Here is a 25,097-nt window from a genome sequence, read left to right as displayed (position 1 = left end):
CACACACACACACGTCACACTCTAGTGTATATTTTAGATATTTAAGTTTTGGTTACAAAAAAAATAATAAAAATAATAATAAATAAAAAATTATTTTATTAAACACTGACTTTTTGTGACAAAACGCCCTATACTGTCGCACTCTATAGAGTAATTTGTCACAATGGGAAATTACTGTTTACTCAGAACTGTTTACGAGAAGTTATGAAGTTGGGCTTTTCTTTTTGTTTGAAACAACTTCCGTGTGTGACAACTAGCCCCCGTATCGCGTAGTACTGTCAATTATTGGGCATTTTGTGGGCAGAAAGCGTCCGACAAACACAACATATTTTTAATACCCAATAATAGAGTTAGTTTCGATTTCTTCTCCACGCCTTCGTGCAGACACGAGGAATAAAACCGCAGTGCAGAGTCAGACTGGTGTAATGATCATATGACCGAGACCGAGCTCCTGAGATTCAACATGGCTCGCGTGCTGCTCTTTTATCTGTTTACTCTGTCGGGTGTTTTCGCCGGACGGTATTTTAATGAGAATGAGCCCTGCTACAGACCCCAGCCAAGGAGAAACCTACAAGGAGTTAAGTATGTCAAACTATCATTTTTCTAACCTTCATAAAACTCAAATTATACATAAAGATTTGTATGTCTAAGTTACCTGAGTAGCGCATGGAATGCGTCTCTAGGGCCGTGTCTCAAATCTCAACGACAACAGTTTTGAGAATCAGACGTTTTTCCCAAGTCAGGCGAGTTATACACTTTATTGAGCCTAAAAACTGACTAGGTAGCTACATCTGGGTTTTACTAGTGAGTTTTAATATGTTAACTTTTAACTTTCTTCTTACTCTTTTAAAAAAACGTAACAGATAAAATAAATCAGGTAGTGGTTCTTTTTTCCTTCTGGGTTTGTAAATTTGTTAGCAAAAATACGTGTTAATGTCATGCTGAGAAATATGAAAAAAAATATATTTTGAAGTTATTTCCTGTTCTTTTCTGTATGCTAATATATTTCCTTTTATTTTCTTGTAAACCTTATTTACAGTTAGTTCATTTAAGAGCTTAATAACGTTCTAATGATATTTTAATTATTATTCTTATTCTTATTATAATTATTCTGGCTCATATGGGATATGTGTGGAATAACACTGTTAACTATTTTTGTTGCATAAAATATGTGAATTTTCTGCTTTGAACTGATCTGCCAAAATGTGCAGTATTGACCACAGCATACTGTATCCCACAATCCAATGCACTCAAATTGACTTTCAATTTCCAGTGTAATGCATGACTCATTTTCCCCATTATTTGGTCATCTCATCTTAATTTTTTGGCTCCGTTGTCGCCCAGTCTATTGCAGGCGACTCACGTCATGGCAATTCGGCACATGAAATTATTAAGAGAAAGACACAGCAGAGTGGTGAAAAGGTAGCCATCATGAGACCGTTTGACACCTGCTTTATTTATGATTATAAATGTCATGCCCTCAAGGTTCATTTCCCATTTTTGGTTGTTAACTGAAGAACAGATGGCCTGTGCATGGGTTATTTGCTGGAGTTTCCTTCATGGCCTCTTGCTGCTTGCTGTGAATGCCTTTTCAGTGTTATTGTGATTAGCGAAGAGAGAGCTGGATTTGTGGCTTGATGGAACAACTTTTTCTTGTGTTCTTCAGGACTGGACCACGTCCTTATGAATATATGAATTTAAAAGTGCTCCCCAAAGCATGGGACTGGAGAAACATTGACGGCGTCAACTTCGTCAGCACCACACGCAACCAACACATACCACAATACTGCGGCTCCTGCTGGGCACATGGAAGTACTAGCGCTATGGCAGGTGAAGGAAAATATTGTTAAAAATGTAAAGCAGGTCAACCAATCCTTTTTTTTTATTTTCGGTGTGTGTGTGTGTGTATCACAAAAGGAAATATTAAGCAAAATTTCCTGGGCTGGCTGGTTTTTCCCATTAATTTCTGGAAAATATCTCCATGTTCTGTGGGGAAAAGTAATCAAGGGATTCACATGAGGATGAGTAACTTAAGACACATTTTTGTGAAGCTTGCATTTTCATGAGGAACCAAAGAACATCACCAGCCCTAGCTTCTCATGACTTACAGGGTTGTTAAGTTACAAAAAAGCAACAGTGTGCATGTGTATGCCATATAACGTTTGCCTACCACCTGACTGTCATCTGATGTGCAGTTATGACTTAAAGGTGTTTTCCTGATCTCTACGAGTTTGTACGTGTTTGAGATCAACCCCCTTAACATATTAGTGAACTTGCCACTTCCTCTTACTTTAACACAAATAGTGTGAAAAAAATGTCTATGTTAGATGATCTATAACAGTATTATTACATATGATATTAATCTACAGTACCATAAGTAGTTTTAAATGCATCTAATTCATTTGGACCTTGTTGTATCTAACAATAAAAATAATTTAATTTTCATAATTGAGAAACTCATTTTTTATTTTTATTTAAATTGGAATAAAATAAAAAACACTCTCATTTTTTTTATTTGACTTCTTGGCCTCATTATTCAATATTTTCTCATAGCGAAGCACATCTTTTTTACTGACCCTTTGTTGTAAAAGAAAAATAAAAATGTTCCTCTTTTCTTGTCAGCGTATGTCAATTTTTTTTTTTACTTGTAGATCGTATAAACATCAAGCGGAAAGCAGCATGGCCATCTAGCTATCTCTCTGTCCAGAACGTGATTGACTGTGGCGACGCAGGCTCCTGTCATGGCGGAGATCATTCTGGTGTGTGGGAATATGCACACAGTAAAGGCATTCCTGATGAAACCTGCAACAATTATCAAGCCAAAGATCAGGGTAAAAAGTTGTTTGCTATGACTTCTGGTAGTTTCCTCATTGGACATTTGTATATCATTAGTTTGTATTTCTGTTTTTTCAGAATGTAACACCTTTAATCAGTGTGGAACCTGCACAACCTTTGGTGTGTGTAATGTAGTAAAGAACTTCACTCTCTGGAAAGTCGGAGACTATGGCTCAGTCAGTGGGCTGGACAAGATGAAAGCTGAGATCTATTCTGGAGGACCCATCAGGTATGCAAGATTTTGTGGTATGCAAATGGTTGTGCATAACCAGTATTTCTCGATTTTTGACCCTTTTGCCTTTGCCTTTGCAGTTGTGGGATCATGGCAACAGACAAGCTGGATGCGTACACTGGTGGTGTGTACACTGAATTTGTACAGGATCCCTATATAAACCACATTGTATCTGTAGCCGGTTGGGGCGTTGATGAGAATGGAGTGGAGTACTGGGTCGTCCGTAATTCTTGGGGAGAGCCATGGGTAAGCAGAGCCTGACAGCTGGGCTAGAGTGTTCCTATGAACAAATGAGGATGAATGTTTTTTTTGCTCTTTCGTTATACAGGGAGAGAAAGGCTGGCTCAGAATAGTCACCAGCGCATACAAGGGCGGCAGTGGGAGCCAGTATAACCTGGCCATCGAAGAGGACTGCATGTATGGAGACCCCATTCTACCCAAAAACTACCTGTAGATAGCTGTGATGTTCTTCACAGACAAAAGAGCCTTAGATTTGCCAAACATGATTATTTTGATGATGCCTAAGATCAGTTACAGAGGTTTTGTTTGAATCGTTTTTAATCTCAGGAATGTTTTAGAGAAATTGTACAGATTTGTTTCTACAATTCTGCATTTGTAGGCCTCCTTTTTATTGGTTTTCTACACTACCTAATGAGCAGAAAGGGATAATTTTTTATGCACATTTTTAGGATGTTTTAAATGGACCGAACTCAGGCCAAATGGTCATCTATTGACCTTGTGTGCTGAAAAGGTTTTAGGTTTTAGGGTTTGCCATGTTGTATTAAAAGCAAAATTACATAGTTTGCCATTTCTTATTTTTTGCTTTTAATGCACCAGTTAAACCCTGTCAACATGAAGCCATGGATCAGTTTAATCGATGCGTTCAAACATGTTTTCAAACACACTCTTTAATAAAAGTCTTATCAAGTTCTACTTCTTGTCATTTTATTGTGGTAAATTGTTATAATTTAGTTTAAACTGGAGTTTAACAGTCTAAACTGTGTCTTTGTGATCAGTTGTATTCAGTTCTATCAGCCAATCAATGTTAACAAATTCTTTGAATCTTTGATTTAAAGACTACATCAAATGATAAACTCATGTTGCAATTGCCCGTGGTCACTTTTTTAGTTGTTAGTTTGGAAATATTTTGAAGAATTATATACAGCAGTAAATATGCCTCTTAATGCAACAGCATTGTATTAAATTGGCATCTACTTTTATTGAAGACTAAAACTTCCAAAGAAACATGTCTCCAGTATACCTCGACAAATATATTGTGACCTTAGAAAGGATGACACTATAGACTTAGTACAACCTTGTTTAATAAAAATGATAACAATATACAAAAGAGCAAAACCAACGTCTTACATACATAATTTCAAGGCAAAATAGAGGCTCTGAAATCTTATGACCTCAAAAACACACTTTGAAAGTTCAACACTCATGTCAGTATTTTCGTTGGAAAGGTCAACAGAACAGTATTTACACTAAAATTGGCTGTCCGTTCACGAAGAGTGCTGCAGTCCTATGGTCGTTCCACTTCTCAAACGTCCGACTAATTTCGATGGTTAGTTCATCATAATGAAGTTGGATTTGCAGTGAGCTATAATGTAAAATTGGAGATTAATGACCAAGTGTTACATAATTCTGAGTTGCATTTGCATGCCCCACAAGTCATGGTTCCTCTAGATAAAATGATGCCCCTTTTAGAGATACTATGAGAAACGAACATCATAAATGATCAATCTCGTCAAGCATATTTTCATTAAAAAAACAACAACTCACCAATGAACTCAGCTACAGGGTCATGTTCTCCCTCAGTGCGGATTGTTCCCGCTATGCTGTCATTTTCTAGGATGGGTAAAAACAGCTGGACAAAGTCTGAGGTATATGGAGGCGTTATCACGTCTAGAACCTGTCCGAAATGAAACAAACTTCAGACTAGATACTGATGTCAGTCATCTATGAAGAAACTGTGCCACTCAAATCAATCAAAGCTCAAAACTAAGACATAAGCCTCACCTCTGTAACAAAGTATCTGATGAGTGAAATATCTGTGTTGAGCTTCTCAAGACATCTGCGGATGTAGCCGACCACTGGAAGAACATAACCTCGACTCAATAGGTGAACCATACGATCCAGTAATGTCTTCTTAAGCTCCATCTGAAAAAAATAGAATAGTAACTTGAATACTGGAGGAGCAAATAAAAATGCACTGTTTCTACCATTTTTGCAGTCTTACAAACCTGCTCCATGACATCAAGCTGCGAGTGCTCTGTCTCAAACAGTTTGATGAGCAACTGTAACACCTGCGGATGGAGAAGCTGATGGCATGTGCTGATCTGAGACATAAAGACAAATGTTAATGCTTAAAAGATGGTGAATTACGATTTTCATAATAATGGTTTGGGTAGTGACCCGTTCGTACTCTGTTGGTATTGTTGGAGTATATTTAATTTACCTCATCCAGTAGTGCTAGATGGACAGGAGTGTGGTCCGTCTGTAGCTGGAAGTAACGAGGCTCAGACACGGTCCAGTCGACCCACTTCAGCACTCCCATCGCTACCACTGGAAACCTGCAATACAAATCCAGAAACACCAAATGTACAATCTTACAAGACACCACCATTAAAAAACTCAGTAAGGTTTTTAAAAACAATTTAACTTGTATTCAGCAAGGATGCATTAAATTGATCAAAAGCCATTTATAATTGAAAAGATTTCAAAATAAATGCTGTTCTTTTGAACTTTCTACTAAATAAAAAGAATCCATAAAAAAATACAGAAATCTGTTTGTTCATACCTTATGCACTGGTATAATGTGCTGAGTTCTGCTACTAGCTCAGTAGCTCCCTTGTTCTCATTGCAGCAGAGATTATGAACTGTCTCGATGGCCTTTGAGGTCGACTTCAGCTCATCTTTATTTATATTCACACGCTTGTTCTGGAAATAATTAATATTTTATATAATTCTTTAAAACATTTCTCGTTAGAATAACATACTAAGAAATATGAATTTTTTTTATTACATGATGTGTTAAGTGTGTATTCAATCCGCACCTTTTTCCATGTTTCCACAACACTAGCAGCATACGCTAAAATGTGGATATATTTGTGCTTGTGGTCCTGGTTGATTTTAGCTCCAGGTTTAAATAGTGACTGCATGAACAGATCCAAAAAGGCAGGAACTCGGATCTACATGGAGAAAGAAACAGTTGAATATTTCACCCAAAAATGAAACTTTACACACTCTCAGGTCATCCAAGATGTAGATGGGTTTGATTCTTCATCAGAACAGATTTGGTGAAATGTCGCATTACATCACTTGCTCACCAAGTGAATGGGTGCCATCAGAATGAGAGTCCAAACAGCTGATCAAAACCCTCACAATAATCCACACAACTACATCATTTAACATCTGAAGCAAAAAGCTGCGTCCGCAATATTGCTTTCTCCAGTAAAAAGTAATCTTGTCTGAATCAGGGGAGAAATATGCCCAGATTTCTTACAAACATCTTACAGATGTTCATTGGTGGTCTGGAGACTTGTGGATTTTTTTATCAGTACTTTGTACTCTCACTCTGGCGGCACCCATTTACTGCAGAGGACCAATTGATGAGCAAGTGATGTAATACTACATTACTCCAAATCTGTTCCCATGAAGAAATAAACTCTGTATCTCTTGGACAGCCTGAAGGTGATTTTTGGGTGAACTATTTATTTTTAAGCTAAAAACAAAACATAAAAAAATGCAGTTGATTTATGTGCATTTTCATAACTTAAACATAAATACACAATGGGTTAGGAGTATTAATCATTTATTCTATGCATTTCACTTTTAAATTAGCTTGTTTCCTGATCTAGCTCTCTAAAAAACCTGCAGTTGTATACTACAAATATTATTATTTTGTGATAAAATTACTTATGCTTCTTTATTATAAATTGCTTTGGATTAAATTGCTGGCTAAATGCATACATGTAAAGAAGATTCTGACCAGTTCTACAGGAGGTGGATCCATGCTGCTGAACATCTTGAACAGGACTGTGATGTCTGCTGGGTTCAGAGCCCCTTTGGACAGCATGGCACCAAGAGCCTGGCATGCGCGTGGATATGCAGCAGCTGTGCCCAGCGCTAATGTGATCTGACTGGCATCATGCCCCCTTAACACATCAAACAAATAAATAACATAGTTATTATTAATCATCAGATCAATAAGGTGGATGAAACAACCTGGGGTTACACAAAAGCACCTCTCATGGGCATATTTCTGTACTTCCTGTCCAATTCGCCGCATTGCTGAGCCGCCCTGCTCCTCTTGAGCGAGGATGGACATCATGGCTTGAGCAAACAAGTATGTGTGCTCTCCGTGACACACCATCTTCTACTCAAAACACACACAAGAATGAGATCTGATTATAAAAACACAATCATAAACAAATACAGCGACCTCAAAAAGATGCTCACAGCAAACTCGGGCAGATTTTTCTCCAGGTTCTGTTCCCCTCCATCCAGCAGTGTGGCGAGAGATGTTCGTAGGACTCTGGAGAAAACCTCCAACTGTTGACAGGCCGTGGACACGCTTGTGATCTCTCCTTGATATCCTGCATCTGAAATCAACTACAGACAACATACACGATCAAGGAACATTTTTACCACAACATTTACTCATTTCAGCAATATGACCATCTTTGAATCACTTCAGCCCAATTTTTGTTACCTTGACAGTGAAGTTGAGCATCAGGCAGTCTGGATGAGCCTCAGCTAGTTTGTAGAACAGATCTCTCCATGTTGTGTGTGCTATCATCTGCTCCAGCCATGCTGGTGTCTGAATAGAGAAGAACATTCAGCTCATTAGCCTGAATAAGAAAGTCAAGCTGTAAGCAGCAAAACAATTCTTCTTCTGTATTATGGCGGTTATTATGAAGATTATTATGAAGTGTAATGGATTATCGAAAAACAGAAAAAATACGAAACAGGATTTTACACATAGACGTGTCAAGACCTAAAACATGCATTTACACAATAGATTAGGTGACTTTAATTTCAGAATCAGAATTGGCTTTATTTGCCAGGTGTGCGCAAACACACAAGGACTTTTTTTTAGGTGCTCCTGGTACATACAAAAATACATGCATACATACACACCTGACATGAGAACAAGAACTTAAAATAAAGTTAAGAAGAATTGGCAATAAATAATGTGAATGAATCTGGAACAGTATACAGGTACAGTATACAGGCTGGTCATATAATTAGAATATCATCAAAAAGTTGATTTATTTCACTAATTCCATTCAAAAAGTGAAACTTGTAAATTATATTCACTCATTACATACATGCTGTTATATTTCAAATGTTTATTTCTTTTCATTTTGATGATTATAAATGACAACTAAGGAAAATCCCAAATTCAGTATCTCAGAAAATTTGAATATTGTGAAAAGGTTCAATACTGAAGACATCTGGTGCCACACTCTAAACAGCTAATTAACTTAAAACACCTGCAAAGGCCTTTAAATGGTCTCTCAGTCTAGTTCTGTAGGCTACACAATCATGGGAAAGACTGCTGACTTAACAGTTGTCCAAAAGACGACCATTGACACCTTTCACAAGCAGGCCAAGAGATAAAAGAGTATTTGTTCCCAAAATACTCCTTCCGGTTTGTCACAAGTTTCGGAAAGTTTTTTTTGAGTATGGCTCTGTGTGACGTTAGATGGAGCGGAATTTCCTTTTATGGGTCCTTAGGGCACTTCTGCCGGAAGAGCGCGCGCTCCCTTATAGCGAGGCTGAGCACAGACATTTCACTGATCAGAGCGAGAGCGTCGCGAAAAGTCACAAAAGAAGTGTGTTTTTGGTTGCCAGGGCAAGACAACCCTGCACAGATTACCAAAAAAAAAAACAGCATTAAGGGACCAGTGGATGGAGTTTATTTTTACAGAGCATCAACGGAGTTGTGCAAGTGTTTTTGATTGTTCCCTGCATTTCGAAGATGCTTGTTTTACAAACAAGGCCCAGTTTGACGACGGATTTGCGTATCATTTATTTCTTAACGATGATGCAATCCCAACGAAAAAGGGTCACGATTGTGTGTTGGAACCGCAGGCCGTGAGTAAAACTGCTTAAAATATCTCTGCCTCCTTGTTAGTGGGTCCCCTCCCATGCCAGACCCGGGCTCGAGCCCCGCTCGGAGCGAATCGCTGCTGCTATAGCTCTCATTCAGTTTCAGCCTCGGGATCTGATTCTGGATCATAAATAAACGGCTGAATCTGACTGTAAGCCATGGTTTGTTTTGGATGATGGTTTTTCCCTCACGGTAATGTCACAGCTTCCACATGCTCTCAACGCAAAAGCCTACTGGCGCTCGTGATTCTTTAGCTCCGCCCACACGTCACGCCTCCAGCAGGTCGTGTTTTTATGGGAAAAATCGGTACAGACTATCTTTCTCTTATGAATATAATAAAACTAAAGACTTTTTGGAGTTATGAAGGATGCAGTACTACTCTATAGGTACTCAAGATTAACAGGATATTGAGTGAAAACGAGCATTTCACCCCCCCTTTAAGTAATATTAAAATTTTCCTTCATTGTCAGTTATAATCCTAAAAAATTAAAGAAATAAACATTTGAAATATATCAGTATGTGTGTTACGAATTAATATAATATACAAGTTTCACTTTCTGAATGGAATTAGTGAAATAAATCAACTTTTTGATGATATTCTAATTATATGACCAGCACCTGTATTGATTTATGTACAGATTTGGGCATTTTTACTAATTTTTACACTAATTTCATTTTGAAATTGTACTTAACTTCATAGAAACTTTATTATATATACTGTATATTTGTGCTGTATGTATATATATATATATATATATATATATATATATATATATATATATATATATATATATATATATATATATATATATATATATATATATAATATAACATAATAAAGTCTCACCTCTCCCTCAACAGTGAAAATAGAATCTGCTTTCTGAGGGTCAAAGTGTTTGATTAAGAGACTCTTTAAATGATTCTCCACTCGCTCCTGCACCTGCGCGGGCTCCACACCTGCAAAAAAAATACACGAAATTCAGTTTTTTTTTTTTTTTTTATCACAGGTGTGACTCTCAAACTGTCCCGTTCACGTTTTTATATAAAGTTTTACAAACGCCTGTAACTTTTTTTTCACTCGTCTTAGCAGTAAATGTAACCATGGTGACCCGCGTCCAACGAGAGCGCGACTTCGTCCGTTAATTGATCCACAGCAGCTTTTATTTCTGTGAGTTCTTGAGTCGTGTGAAGACTACAAAACTGACCAGAGCAGCTCCGGTGGACAATAATGACTGGTTCCCTTTCGATACTTCACTCATACTGCGTATGGGGAAAAGCTCCTTTTTTCCTCGATACTGAAGCCTTTTTTCAATAACGCAGTGCAACTGCACTGCCATTGGTTTAATCTGTAAACTTTTTTAAACCAATGACAGCGCTGCGTAGCTGCGCGAGCCTGTGGCGATGCAGCGCGCCAAAGCCCGCCAGAATGGGCGGGGCGAATGGCTATATAAGCAGGCAATCGCCAGAGGAAATCAGATCTTACTCCTTCAGCGACGACTTCACTTCGTTGGATCTCTGCTGAACGCCTTCGCCTGGAACGAGCTCTCGCCGTCGAAGAGGCACCGCAGCGGACCAGCTGAGACCGCCGACCGCCTGCAGCGCCGGCGTACTCGCAGACAGCCGCTCTCAGCGCCGATCTCGGGCCGCCCGCTTCCCGCTTCCGGCCGCTTCTCAGCGATCTCCTGCCGCCATCCGGCGATCCTAAAAGAGCTTTTTCCAGCGGTTTTCACCGCTCTAAAAGAGCGTTTCTAACGCCGTTTTAACGGCGACGGCCATGCCGCGCCACAGCTGTGGCACATGCAGAGCCCCTCTGCATGAGGACGACGGCCATGGTGAGTGTGTTTTCTGCCTGGGTAAGCCCCATGCTGAGGCTGCACTCACTGAGACTTCATGCTGCTTTTGTGAAAGCATGAGTCTCGCCTCTCTGCGCTCGCGGATTGCTTTCTTTAATGAAAGTAATCCCGCCCCTCGCGCCCTCCCGTCTTTTTCCTCCCGCGAGCCGGCCAGGAAAAGACAGCGGGGAAGAGGGGCCCAGCGCCCGGATTTGGGTGAGCTCACGCCGGCTCAGCGCCCGCATGCCTCACCCTCTCCAATGAGAGAGCCGTCCCCTGTCCTCTTCTCACGCCCAGAGCAGCGTCCCTCGGCTGAAGCGAGCGACCTCGTCTCTTTTGGCGGATCGGAGGACGAGCCGCTTGACGACTCCATGTCACTCGCGGCTTCTGAAACGGAGGACTGGGCCGGCGATTCTGACCCCACCCACCTGCCGTCACTGGAGCCCATCGACGCCAGAGCTGGGATGGATGCCGAGCTTCTCCGCATCCTCTCCAAGGCTGTTGAGGAACTCCATTTGGAGTGGGCCCCCCCTGAAGAGCCGACACGCAGCAGGCTGGACGAGTGGTACCTGCCAGGACGCCGCCAGGCCCCCCGCCAGCGACCTGCCCCATTCTTCCCTGAGGTTCATGACGAGCTGACAAAGTCGTGGCGCGCCCCCTACTCGGCCCGCCTACGCACTTCCTCTGCAGCTCTCAGCTCAGTAGATGGCTCTCAGGAGAAGGGCTATGAGCAATTGCCGCCCCTGGATGAGGCCGTGGCTGCTCACCTCTGTCCCCCCGCGGCTGTGGGGTGGAAAAATAAGAGAGCCCTTCCTTCCAAGCCCTGCAGGACGACCTCTGCCATGGCTGGCAGGGCCTACACTTCTGCGGGCCAAGCCGCTTCATCTCTGCACACCATGGCCATATTGCAGGTGTTCCAGGCAAAGCTTCTCCGTTCCCTGGATGAGTCTAGCTGTAGTGAACCTGCTTTCCGTGACCTCCGCAGCGCCACTGATTTGGCTCTGCGCGCCACGAAAGCCACGGCCCAGGCCATCGGACGATCCATGGCCAACCTGGTTGTGCTGGAGCGCCACCTCTGGCTCAACCTCCATGCGGCCTCTTCGGACCAGCGGTAGAAGGGTTTACAGAACGCTTCACTGCAGCACAGAAGTCGTCCCAAGCCATGCGACACTTCCTGCCCAAGCGCTCCACCTCTGCCCCGAGTCGCCCCAGGACTGCGCCGACTCAGCACCAGAGCAAACCTGCCCCTTCTACCCCCCAGGCGGCACCCCCTAAGGAGCAGCACCCAGCTCGCCCCACTAGGCGCGCTAAACCGCCTAGACGTCAGGGCCCCCGGCACAGGATTGTGCTGGACCCGACGCCCTCTAAATCCTCCTGATCGTTGGGGAAGAAAGAGGAAGGGGCAAAGTCCCGCTGCGGCCGGACCACCCCAGAAGCTCTCTCGCCTGTCTGCTGTGCGACCTGGGCCCACTGTTGTTGCGTCCACGCAAAGCGCCGTTGTTATGGCGAACACAATAAATATTTCACATTTTCAAAAAGAGAGCACTTTTCCTCTTCCACACTCGTCGGTGTTCAGGCCCCTGATCAGCGGTCTGCCATCCGACACTATCCAGCCCCTTGTCACGCGGGCCGAGGCCTGGCAGGCCATCCCCGGAGTGTCCAAGTGGGTGTTGGGGATAATAAAACACGGATACTCACTGCAGTTCGCCCGAAGACCCCCGCGTTTTCGCGGAGTGATTCCCACCTCGGTAGAGCCGGACGATGCTCAGGTCCTCCGCACCGAAGTGATGACGCTGTTAAGGAAGGGAGCCATAGAGATAGTTCCTCCCTCAGACAGCGGGTCGGGGTTCTACAGCCGTTATTTCCTTGTCCCCAAGAAAGATGGCGGTCTCAGACCCATCTTAGACCTCAGACATCTGAACCTTTCCCTCATGAAACGGAAGTTCAAGATGTTGACACTGAAGCAGATCCTCACGCAGATTTGCCCCGAGGACTGGTTCTTCTCGCTGGACCTGAAAGATGCTTACTTTCACATCCAGATAGCCCCCCATCACAGACGAGTAGATGGCTCTCAGGAGAAGGGCTATGAGCAATTGCCGCCCCTGGATGAGGCCGTGGCTGCTCACCTCTGTCCCCCCGCGGCTGTGGGGTGGAAAAATAAGAGAGCCCTTCCTTCCAAGCCCTGCAGGACGACCTCTGCCATGGCTGGCAGGGCCTACACTTCTGCGGGCCAAGCCGCTTCATCTCTGCACACCATGGCCATATTGCAGGTGTTCCAGGCAAAGCTTCTCCGTTCCCTGGATGAGTCTAGCTGTAGTGAACCTGCTTTCCGTGACCTCCGCAGCGCCACTGATTTGGCTCTGCGCGCCACGAAAGCCACGGCCCAGGCCATCGGACGATCCATGGCCAACCTGGTTGTGCTGGAGCGCCACCTCTGGCTCAACCTCCATGCGGCCTCTTCGGACCAGCGGTAGAAGGGTTTACAGAACGCTTCACTGCAGCACAGAAGTCGTCCCAAGCCATGCGACACTTCCTGCCCAAGCGCTCCACCTCTGCCCCGAGTCGCCCCAGGACTGCGCCGACTCAGCACCAGAGCAAACCTGCCCCTTCTACCCCCCAGGCGGCACCCCCTAAGGAGCAGCACCCAGCTCGCCCCACTAGGCGCGCTAAACCGCCTAGACGTCAGGGCCCCCGGCAAAGGATTGTGCTGGACCCGACGCCCTCTAAATCCTCCTGATCGTTGGGGAAGAAAGAGGAAGGGGCAAAGTCCCGCTGCGGCCGGACCACCCCAGAAGCTCTCTCGCCTGTCTGCTGTGCGACCTGGGCCCACTGTTGTTGCGTCCACGCAAAGCGCCGTTGTTATGGCGAACACAATAAATATTTCACATTTTCAAAAAGAGAGCACTTTTCCTCTTCCACACTCGTCGGTGTTCAGGCCCCTGATCAGCGGTCTGCCATCCGACACTATCCAGCCCCTTGTCACGCGGGCCGAGGCCTGGCAGGCCATCCCCGGAGTGTCCAAGTGGGTGTTGGGGATAATAAAACACGGATACTCACTGCAGTTCGCCCGAAGACCCCCGCGTTTTCGCGGAGTGATTCCCACCTCGGTAGAGCCGGACGATGCTCAGGTCCTCCGCACCGAAGTGATGACGCTGTTAAGGAAGGGAGCCATAGAGATAGTTCCTCCCTCAGACAGCGGGTCGGGGTTCTACAGCCGTTATTTCCTTGTCCCCAAGAAAGATGGCGGTCTCAGACCCATCTTAGACCTCAGACATCTGAACCTTTCCCTCATGAAACGGAAGTTCAAGATGTTGACACTGAAGCAGATCCTCACGCAGATTTGCCCCGAGGACTGGTTCTTCTCGCTGGACCTGAAAGATGCTTACTTTCACATCCAGATAGCCCCCCATCACAGACGATTCTTGAGGTTCGCGTTCGAGGGTGTGGCTTACCAATATACAGTCCTTCCCTTTGGGCTGTCTCTAGCTCCCCGCACTTTCACGAAGTGCATGAACGAGGCGCTCTCCCCTCTGAGACAGATGGGAATTCGCATTCTGAACTATCTCGACGACTGGCTCATTCTAGCCCAGTCACGAACCGAGCTAGACCACAACAGATCCATGCTCCTGAGCCACTTACAGTGCCTAGGACTCAGGGTCAATTTCGCCAAGAGCTCACTGCTCCCCAGCCAACGTATTACGTTCCTGGGAGCAGTTTTCGACTCCGTCAATATGAGGGCGGTCATATCACCAGAGCGCGCTCTTGTACTTCAGCAGCTCGCGGCCTCTGTCAAGAACAAAGCCTGTTTCCCTCTGAAGTTCTTTCAGAGGATGCTAGGGCTGATGGCTTCCGCCTCCCCAGTTTTACAGCTCGGCCTCCTACGAATGCGGCCCTTGCAGTACTGGCTGAAACTCCGGGTCCCACCTCATGCTTGGCGGCACGGCCGCTTTCGCATCAGGGTCAACCAGGCCTGTCTAGCAGCCCTGGAGCCTTGGATGAACCCTGTTTGGTTCAGTCGTGGAGTACCCCTACAGGCGGTTTCCAGAAGGACGGTACTCTCAACAGATGCGTCCAACCTGGGTTGGGGTGCTCTGTGCGAGGGCAGACCAGCCTTCGGCTCGTGGTCGCACGAAGAAAGCCATCTTCATATCAACTGCCTCGAGATGCTGGCAGTGGAACGAGCCCTTCAATCCTTTCAGGCAATCTTGGAAGGGCGCCACATCCTAGTCCAGTCGGACAGCATGACAGTGGTGTCCTACATAAATCACCAAGGCGGCCTTTCGTCCAGCCGCCTCTGCGCACTGGCAAAGCGCCTCTTGGAATGGGCATTACCCAGGTTGCGATCGCTCAAGGCGACACACATACCTGGCAAGACGAATCTGGGAGCAGACATGCTTTCACGGAGCAATGTCCCCTCGGACGAGTGGATGCTCCATCCCCAGACAGTTCTCAAAATCTGGGAGATTTTCGGGAAGGCAGAGGTCGACCTCTTCGCCTCAGAAAGCAACTCTCATTGCCCAACTTATTTTTCAAAGGAAACAGATGCACTGGCCCACAACTGGCCCAGCCTCCTTCTTTATGCTTTCCCCCCGATTGCTCTGATCCCTCAGGTCATCAGACGAGTCAGGGAAGACAGACACAGAGTCCTCCTAGTGGCCCCACTCTGGAGGACCCAAGTTTGGTCCTCGGAGCTTTTCAGGCTTTCCATGAAAGCCCCATGGCCGATCCCCCTGAGGCGGGACCTCCTCTCTCAGGCGAACAGGACAATCTGGCATCCACAGCCAGAACTCTGGGCTCTGCATGTATGGTCCCTCGATGGGAGCCTCTGAGCCTCCCCGGGGACGTACTACACACCATTGCTCAGGCAAGAGCCCCGTCTACAAGACGCCTCTATGCCCAAAAATGGTCAGTCTTTGTTGACTGGTGCTTAGCACAAAACAAAGACCCTGTTGAGTGTGATGTATCTCCGATACTGTCATTTCTCCAGGAGCGTCTAGAAAAGGGTCTCACCCCTTCCACACTCAAAGTGTACGTAGCAGCCATTGCAGCATTTCATGCTCCTATTGCTGGCCAATCAGTGGGTCGACACAGCCTCATTGTGCATTTCCTGAGAGGTGCTAGGCGGTTGAAGCCCCCACGCCCTCTTACCGTTCCCACTTGGGACCTTCACACGGTCCTTGGAGCACTCAAAGGACCTCCCTTTGAACCGCTGCGGTCAGCTGACCTTCGGCCCCTAACGCTCAAAACCGCTCTGCTACTTGCTCTAGCACCCTCTCGGTGAGCCCTGCATGCCTTGAGTTTGGGCCCAATGACTCTAAGGTCATTTTAAAACCCAGGCATGGCTACGTACCTAAAGTGCTCTCGACGCCATTCAGAGCACAGGTAATTTCCCTCTCAGCTCTGCCTCCGTTGTCAGGTGAGCGGGAGCTGGATTTACTCTGCCCAGTGAGGGCTTTGAGAATTTACATTGAGCGGTCTCAGCCGTTCAGGCAATCTGACCAGCTTTTTGTCTGCTTTGGTGACCGCACCAAAGGGTCTTCGGTCTCAAAGCAACGCCTCTCGCGTTGGATAGTTGAAGCTATCGCTCTATGTTACTCCTCTATGGGCCTTGAGTGCCCCATAGGAGTTAGAGCCCACTCTACTAGAGGGATGGCCTCTTCATGGGCCTGGTCTAGTGGTGTCTCTATCAAGGACATCTGTGAGGCGGCCGGCTGGTCCTCGCCGTCCACTTTTGTCAGGTTCTATAACTTGGATATCCCGACCTTGCATGCTCGGGTTCTTTCGGTTTGATACGACAGCCTCTAGCAGACTCTGTCATCATACCACCTCCAGGGAGCTAGCTCCCTCTCAGCAGTGTAGCGTCAAGGGTTCGATGGCTCCGGCCCTCTCACTTATCCTCTGGACCCCAGGGTGTTCAAGTTAAGTCTTGTCGTTCCCTACCGTGGCACGGCGCGGTTGAATTCGTTCCCCATACGCAGTATGAGTGAAGTATCGAAAGGGAACGTACTCGGTTACGAACGTAACCTCGGTTCCCTGAGATACGGAACGAGTACTGCGTTATATGCCGTGCCACGAGGCTGCGGGTTCAGTGTCGTCGCTTCAGTCGTATGACCTGATTTCCTCTGGCGATTGCCTGCTTATATAGCCATTCGCCCCGCCCATTCTGGCGGGCTTTGGCGCGCTGCATCGCCACAGGCTCGCGCAGCTACGCAGCGCTGTCATTGGTTTAAAAAAGTTTACAGATTAAACCAATGGCAGTGCAGTTGCACTGCGTTATTGAAAAAAGGCTTCAGTATCGAGGAAAAAAGGAGCTTTTCCCCATACGCAGTACTCGTTCCGTATCTCAGGGAACCGAGGTTACGTTCGTAACCGAGTACGATTTAAAACCTTCAGACGACACCAACCTGAAATCTACGTGTCTGTAAGTTAATGGAACCACACACACACGAAACACAGGAGAAAAGAGAGCGACTCTTTCGCACTGAAACGTTAAGAATTAATAAAAAACAATTAAGTTCAACTCGCTCCGATTTAACTAAGTTACTAACTTACACTAGCTGTAAAGTAAGTTACGTTCCTATTAAAGAAAATTAGTCTGTGAGCCCTTAAAATTTAGGGTTATCAGTCTCGTCAATAACTGAAATGTGTGTGATCGTAACCGCTACAATAAATTCAAATAACGTTAGTGGACGGACAACCGTTTTTTGCCAATGTAAAAATAAGGAGTCGTGACGTATGCAGAGATTCAAACATAAACACGTTTATTCAGGATATGTGTATCATTGACTGACCCATTTGGATGAGCCACTCCGCCAGAAGATTGACGGTCTGTGCTACAGCAGAGTAGTTCTCTGACAGTAGCTGGATGACATGCTCAGGTGAACCACCTGCCTGGAAATACCTGCGGAGACACGAATCCACCTGCACTCACCAAGGAGATCAATGACTCAACTCAAAGTTGCTTTGAATCATCTTCCTCTTTATATACAAATCACCCTCTCTCAATTTGAGTGACTTACGTTTTCAGGGTGTTAAACACGGTGGGCTCCATGATATAGTCTCTGCTGGAGAATTTCTGCAGACAATCCTCCTGAACTTTTCCATCAGCCTCAGCATCCGCGTATCCATCCTCCTGGAGCGACAGAAAGATTGGAAACGGTCAATTTATCTTTTAGTGGCGAATTAGAGGCTATTTAACTGTATTACAGTAGTTCTTAGATCAAGTTATAATTTGTGCATATTACAATCTAACATAATAACTTAGGATATTAAATTATAATCATTAATAACCTTGAAAATGACGTGTATGGACATATACGACAGAACTAGTTAAGTTATTATTATGATTATTATTGAACATGGCACAATGCTAATTCCATGTTTTTATCTATGTAACGTTACCATGTTTCATCATGATGCAGTCATGGATTTTGCATTAGTCATGTTCCACCCTGGATAGTTTCATATAAATACGAATATGGTGCCACGACAGTAACGTGCTCTTTGTAAGGTTGAATAAAAATCTAAGCAACTCCTCATTTCAAAATTAAGCTAGTAACGTTAAATCAGATTATAATTTCATGGTCTTGGTGTCTGTGGTGTGTTTTCAGGAAACTAAAGTTACCATGTTGCCGTCGTGTCCCTCCCATTCTGCAACATTGTTGTAGTATTCTTCGTCCATTGAGAGAAATAAACGGATTTCTTTAATCTAGAAAAGCGACTGTTTACAAAATACGCACGATAACACCGAGCGGCGCGTGTGTAATACGTCACTTGAGCGCTTCCTTCTGGACTGGATATGCTGGATACACGATCTGTACCAAATACACTTGGTCTGTACTATGGACTGTAAAAAAAAGGTTCTGTATAAGTCAATGTCGGTTTTTATTACTGGTTAAAACATTTATAAAAATATATATATAGCGAGAGAAATGGCTGGAGAAGATTTCAAATGGGATAAATTGATTAAACTTACCTATTTAAATGGATTCTGGCTGTCGGGCCGTCAAGCGCCCTCTGGAGGAAAACAGGTTTGTCCCATAAGAAGTTGTTTGCTAGAAAAATGTGCCGCCCAATGTCAGAAGAGCCATTTTGATGTCAGTTTGAAATCATCCCGGTCAAACCAATGGCAACTTTACCCAAAAGTCAAGTTTAGATACAGATGTTGTGCACACTGTATATCTGATACTGAAAAAAACTGGATAAATTATCTATATACCATTTTTAAGAATACTAAAAACATTCTATGAAATAGTCATAGCTGAGACTAATGTATTAATTAAATGAGATTTTAAAGGTTTATATAATATTTATTATTTAATGTTTCTGACATTTTAAAGAAAAAGGTAAAGAATATTAGGAAACAATTACTTTTTAAAAGGCCGTATCTGTCCAGCAGATGGCGCTGAATGTGAATGTATTGTGAAACACATCCAGTCCAGTAGGTGTCCCTGCAGTTCATGGGAAGTTGAGAGTGACCAACACTGAATAAAAGCTTCCAACAAAAAATATTAGAATTGTGGCTAAGACTTGTAGAAACAATACCTTATCATCAATCGAGATTATGTTCCTATTCCAGACCTTGTGGTTAGATAGCCCCATTTAATTTTTTGTATATAAAAACAAATATGCTCAGCTGAATGAAGCTAATTTAAGATCTAAATACTGTGAAATGTAAATCCATATTTACTCATAAGACAAGATGAAAATCTAAATAACATGAAAGGGTTGTATCTGTCAGTACACTCAATAATATGTTTGGCTTGATGTTAAGACTCCCTGGATCATCAGTAGATTTCCTTAGGAAGTGGAAAACTAAAATATACTCTGCCTCTTACGTTATACAAGATAATGGTTTAAATTGTAACTCCAAATTATTTATGTGTACTGTAAACATTTTTCTGATGTCTGTTTCCTGAACTGCTGTTGCTGCCACCAGCTAATACATAAAAAATAGCTTCTTTTGTTTTTTAAGATCATAAATGTTGTGTAGTGACTTCAGTTATCAAGAATATAGCAAAATATATACAATGAGCAAAATCTGGAAACAGAGTTTGATGATGCAAACCATCAGGGTGATGGATTCAAATAAGTTAATCAAGTTGGTTTTAAATACTATAATTGTTACTTTCCCAGTATAATGGCCATTTTAAAAGTGAACCTCTTTTTATGGGAACTATGGGAACGTACACTAATGTAGGCTCATTTCATTTTAAAGGTGATATTGTAAGATGTAGCAAATTTGCTTGAAAAATGCATAGAAGTTTATCATGATTATCCATGAGCCTGCCTGCAAAACAGAGTGTAATTTAAGGACAACCAGATGATTTCCAATGTCATATTTGGATGTGCAATGCATAGTGCCATTGAAACCATCAGTGTAAGCAGCAAATGATAACATTTAGCGTCTTTAGAAACATGTCCCAAATGGTATATTAGACCTTTAAGAACCACCATCACTATAAGAGCAACTACATTATCCTTTATAGTTTGATTTGGGCCATAAAACAGAGTTAGCCTTGTGAAAAGAGTGTGTGCATGTGTGTGTCACTCAGACAGTGTTACACTCTTCTTTTACTGCTGTAATTTGAATCTTTGTACAAAATGTACAGTAAGTGTGAGAGACATGGAAAAAAAGCAACATTTACACTGAAAACACTTCTTATAGAGACAGTCAGGCAAGGGGGCGTTTGGTACTCAAATCTCACTCACTTATTGCTGCAGCGAGTCTGAACTAGAAAATAAAATTAAAAAAGTAAACATACTAAAATGTCAAAGCTTAACATCTCCTCCCCAGCCCATCCTACACCCTTAACCAAAAAAAAAAAAAAGAAATTAATTTTATTTAGAACACCTGTACCACATTTAGCAGAAAACACAACCGAATCAGACCGGTTATACGTTAGAGTTTTTGATTCAAATTATGGCATTTTGGGGTAAAAAAACAAACAAACAAAAAAGTATAAAATGACAAATAAATAAAACAAAAATAAATACTTTGTTTGTATAACAAAGCGGACCATTAGAGCACCAAAAGCTGGCCCCTGCTTTCATGTGATTGGGTAGCAGGACAAGAAGTGTGGTACAGAGAGGGTTATGATTGGTCATTGTCCGGTGATAGGTGGCCTCTTTTTGTTGGTATGTCAGTTTGTAGAGCAGCCTTTTCTTTTGTTTTTTTCTTTCTTTTTCTTTTTTTTTTTTATATAAAAGAAATAAACATGAATACCATGGGAGGGGGGATATGAACCCAATATCTGAGTGTGCAGCTATGAAAACAATTTGTACACTTAATACATTGACAGATTTGCTGTCTTTTTCACTCATTTTAGCAAAGGAATTTGGTTTTTTTTTTGAAGAGACAAGCAATATTTTTGCATTTGGATTATTTTCTCCTTCAACAGAGTTAAAGCTAAAAAAAAAAAAGAAAGAAAAAAACTAAACAAAAAAGCCCCACAACCCTGCCTCTAAAAATGTTGACTTGTTACGGACCAAAAAAGGCAATTAAAACCTGTAAAAAGCAAACACATATATATAAATATTATATTTACACATATAAATATATATTTATATATACTGTATATAATGTTTCTTGCTTTGTACTACACAGCATCAGGCTTTTCATCTTGATCCTAAAACAAACCAGAGGCAGGTTAACTGAATAAAAATAAAAACAGGAGGGGGGGAGGGTGTGTGTGACAGACAGCAGCTCCCCCCAAACTCCACTGATAAGAAGTGTCAGTAAAAGTTGCGCTCTGTCACCGATCTGGTGTCACATGTTCTTCGTTCTCAAGTTGTACAGGGAGACCGATTCACGGTCAGCACAAGGGGGTGGGGGGGGTCAACTTCCACCTAGAGTCTGATGAGCAAACAGGCAATCAGGGAGGGGGTCAGAGTTCAAGCGAATCGACAGAGGCAGGGCAGAGCCAAACAGCGCAATGAAATATATCTTACTTACATCTTAGCTCATTTTACACGTACAGTCGTGATCAAGGCACAGGGAGCTTCTACAAGTTACTTTTTTCTTCAATAAAGTTGTACAAAATAATACATTTTACAGTCTGTACAAGAATAATGATCCAGCAGAGAAATCAAAAGACAGACCAAAAGCCAGAGTAAAGGGGAGGAGAGGAAGTCGGATTGGGAGGAAGGGGGTGGCATTGAGCGACTAGGCCATCCATTAGACGTCTGTCTCATGTCTGCCGTCATTACTCTGTCTTACCCTCGGTCTGATGAAGTCCCCACGTGTCAGTGTACAAGATTTTTGCAGCAGGGAGGAGACAGACAGAGAGAAAGATGAGGGCAGAAGAACGAACGAGAGAGAGAGAGAGAGAGAGAGAGAGAGAGGAATGACACTCGGAAAACAGTTTTAAAATGGTGCATATTTGCACACGCCAACACACAAACTGGGGAAACTAACAAATAGAAAGAGACTGCATTATTACAGGAATATCTCATATATATATGTGTGTGTGTGTAGTTTGGATTTTTTGCACTGCGTTTAGTTCACTGTTCTGCATGAATCTAGCATTGCATGCGCTCGTCTCTTCTGCGATGCATCTCGAGAAGGGAGTCGTGTGATGGGTCTTGTGTTCAAGTCATTCTCTGCTCCACACGCAGAGCAACCCGGGGCAGTAAATGCTCCAAACCCTCAATTTTTCTTTGACATTTTGCTCTACATTCTGGTTTTTTGTTTTGTTTTAACATACGGTCCATCGTTTTGCTCTCCTCAGGTGGGGTCTGTCCACCTTTGGGGGTGGGGGGTGGTTTTGGGAAAGGGGAAATGGGGAAAAAGGTGAGGGGGACGCGCCAGGCTTCAACAGGACCAAAACAGTGTAGGATAAGAACAGCGTGTGTATGTCTTGTGCGTGCGCATCAATACAAGTAACGTGTGTTTAGGCATTTTTTTGAAAAAAAGACAGGTTTGACGTGTAACATACATAGGACTGCGGGTCAGGAGTTTAGCTGGACGCATTATGTGTCTGTATGTGTACGAAATGGCTTCCTTGTCCTGAGCAGTTCTGGACACCTTTCTTCCCTCTTTTCTCCCCCCTCCCTCTCCCTCTCACATGTTTTGTTTTCCTCTCTCTCTTTATTAACATCGGTAGTCCTTGGCTGTTAACATGTCTTTTTGCCAGATATCACAGCCATGCTTTCATCAGTAACACAGTGTGTCCCCTTGCCCCAGCCCCTAGTCACTCAGGATGGAGAAAGGCCGTGTGTGTGTATGTCTATATATGTGTGTGTGTGTGTGTGTGTGTAAGTGTAAGAGGTGGGGACTCATCAGTTTGAAGGTTCGTGGTTTGATATTGGGGCGTGATGTAGGGCAGGGGGGCTAAAGAAAGTTCAGGTGGTGAGTTTGCGTCCTGTCATCCCTGCTGCGATCACAAGAGTTCGTACTGTCGTAGGTGCATGCGTTGGATGATGTCTCTGCAGTCGTTAAACACTCGGCTGATGTTTTCTGTATCCACGGCACAGGTGAAGTGGGGGTAGCAGTAGTGCCGGCCATCTCCACTCGCTGTACTGATCCTCTAAATAGACAAAACAAAAAAGATGTCTTTTTTGTAGCATGACGTGGTTTAAATTGCAATGCAGGTCATTAAAAAAACATGTACTTAAATATTCCCTTATATATATGGTTTAGGACACAAGGTGATGGGTTGCTATTATGATTTTGATAACACAGATTACCCAGACTCACCAAGAACTCATCTCGGATGAAATATTTTGCTCTCGTTACTCGTGGATCTTCCCCTTGCTCTGGTGTTGCTGACAAAGAAAGTAACTTGTTAATAACACTGATGGTGTGATATTCAAAGTTACTACTGTGCTTAAGATTAATATATGAATTAGGGCCGGGACTTTAACGCGTTAATTGAAATTAATTAATTACACAAAAAATAACGCGTTAACTAAGATTAATTAATTACAGAAAAAAAAATCCCGCATTTTTAATAACTTATTTTTGCACTGCGGAACGTTTCTCACTGGATGAGTTTCGGCGGACCGATTATACTGAAGCACCAACTAGCGTTCGCATATCACCGCAGCACATCTACGAGCCTCAAGTATCACCTCAACGCAAAACATATAGCAGCTAGCGTGGACTTTACACTTTATGTTGAACTATGTATTATTTTGTTGGTGCAAAAGTTTATGTTGAACTCTTTATTGTTTTGGCCAAGGTTATTGAGAGTTGGACTTAGTATGTTATGGCCTCTGAAGCATCAGATAGATGTTTTCTAATAGTCAGGGTTTCCAATGTTCAGAATGTAATTGACAGTATTGTGTATTACTTAAAAAACACTTTACAGAAGGTTCCAGCACCTATAAGCTACCTGAATTTCTGAAATGTACTATTTCTAAATTGTTTCTAAATATGCTATTGCTACACTTCATGGCAAAAATTGCACTGGTCTGCTAGACTTGGTTGAACAAAAATAAACAATATTTTGTTGCTTAAGCTTATGTATTCAGTCATTATTCAATGGTATACTATAAATCCATGTGAAAAAAAATTACTCCTCACTGTTCTCAGGTCAAATATTTATATGCGATTAAAATGTGATTAATTTCGATTAATTAATTACAAAGCCTCTGATTAATTAGATTAATTTTTTTAATCGAGTCCCGGCCCTAATATGAATATGCATTCAATTCAACTATAAGAACTAAAAATCACTATTCTATTTCACTGACCATCATCTGGTGTAGTGTAGCGTGCAAACTCTGGAAAGTAATCCTCAATTTTTGATTTTCCCGCCAAAACCTTCTCAGCCAGCAAGTCCTGCTTGTTTAGGAACAGAATGACAGAAATAGTTCGAAGCCACCTGGAAAGAAAGGAGAAAAAAATATATATTTTTTAATTTTTCTGACGAAAATGTGAGTGGTGCGGAAGTATATTCTCATTAAGCCCTCTTTTTACATGTGTAAGCATGTTTTAGTCGTCTTAAGGATACCTGTTATTCCAGATGTTCTTGAACAGGTTAAGTGCCTCCTGGAGTCTGTTGGTCTGATTGTCCTCTCTGAGCACCATGTTATAACTACTGCTGGCTACCACGAAAATGATGGCTGTCACATC

The 25,097-nt window shown here is 43.2% G+C and overlaps 3 protein-coding genes across 5 annotated transcripts in view; 1 reads left to right on the top strand and 2 right to left on the bottom strand.

Moving 5' to 3' along the window:
• Positions 1 to 413: 413 nt before the first annotated feature.
• Positions 414 to 4,000, top strand: LOC127959120 (cathepsin Z). The gene is made up of 6 exons (XM_052558116.1): positions 414 to 582; positions 1,667 to 1,830; positions 2,652 to 2,831; positions 2,914 to 3,064; positions 3,148 to 3,313; positions 3,396 to 4,000. The coding sequence occupies exons 1-6, from the start codon at positions 434 to 436 to the stop codon at positions 3,519 to 3,521; spliced, it is 936 nt and encodes a 311-aa protein (XP_052414076.1). The 5' UTR covers positions 414 to 433; the 3' UTR covers positions 3,522 to 4,000.
• Positions 4,001 to 4,371: 371 nt separating this feature from the next.
• Positions 4,372 to 18,831, bottom strand: LOC127959118 (negative elongation factor D). 2 transcript variants are annotated; one of them, XM_052558112.1, is made up of 15 exons: positions 18,645 to 18,831; positions 18,040 to 18,152; positions 17,812 to 17,921; positions 10,036 to 10,145; positions 7,785 to 7,892; positions 7,532 to 7,684; positions 7,318 to 7,448; positions 7,062 to 7,227; positions 6,127 to 6,261; positions 5,871 to 6,010; positions 5,529 to 5,643; positions 5,314 to 5,409; positions 5,090 to 5,230; positions 4,853 to 4,982; positions 4,372 to 4,670 (listed from the first exon to the last, which is right to left on the bottom strand). In XM_052558112.1, the coding sequence occupies exons 1-15, from the start codon at positions 18,699 to 18,701 to the stop codon at positions 4,636 to 4,638; spliced, it is 1,740 nt and encodes a 579-aa protein (XP_052414072.1). In that variant the 5' UTR covers positions 18,702 to 18,831; the 3' UTR covers positions 4,372 to 4,635. The 2 variants fall into 2 exon arrangements, with proteins under 2 accessions (XP_052414072.1, XP_052414073.1); XM_052558113.1 differs by lacking the exon at positions 18,645 to 18,831 and having other exon boundaries at positions 17,812 to 17,941.
• A 1,650-nt stretch (positions 18,832 to 20,481) lies between these two features.
• LOC127959119 (guanine nucleotide-binding protein G(s) subunit alpha) overlaps positions 20,482 to 25,097 on the bottom strand; it is a 32,316-nt gene continuing 27,700 nt past the window's right edge. For both annotated transcript variants that reach the window (XM_052558114.1, XM_052558115.1), the window contains exons 9-12: positions 24,976 to 25,096; positions 24,716 to 24,846; positions 23,718 to 23,785; positions 20,482 to 23,547 (exon numbers count right to left, since the gene is read on the bottom strand). In XM_052558114.1, the coding sequence (XP_052414074.1) occupies positions 23,401 to 23,547; positions 23,718 to 23,785; positions 24,716 to 24,846; positions 24,976 to 25,096 (467 nt within the window). In that variant the 3' untranslated portion in view covers positions 20,482 to 23,400. The remainder of the gene's footprint in view (positions 23,548 to 23,717; positions 23,786 to 24,715; positions 24,847 to 24,975; position 25,097) is intronic.

This window comes from Carassius gibelio, chromosome B6, assembly GCF_023724105.1.
Source record: "Carassius gibelio isolate Cgi1373 ecotype wild population from Czech Republic chromosome B6, carGib1.2-hapl.c, whole genome shotgun sequence".
In the NCBI taxonomy this organism is placed as follows: Eukaryota; Metazoa; Chordata; class Actinopteri; order Cypriniformes; family Cyprinidae; genus Carassius; species Carassius gibelio.
Note: the sequence above shows the minus strand (reverse complement) of the source record. Positions and strands in the feature narration are given on the sequence as shown.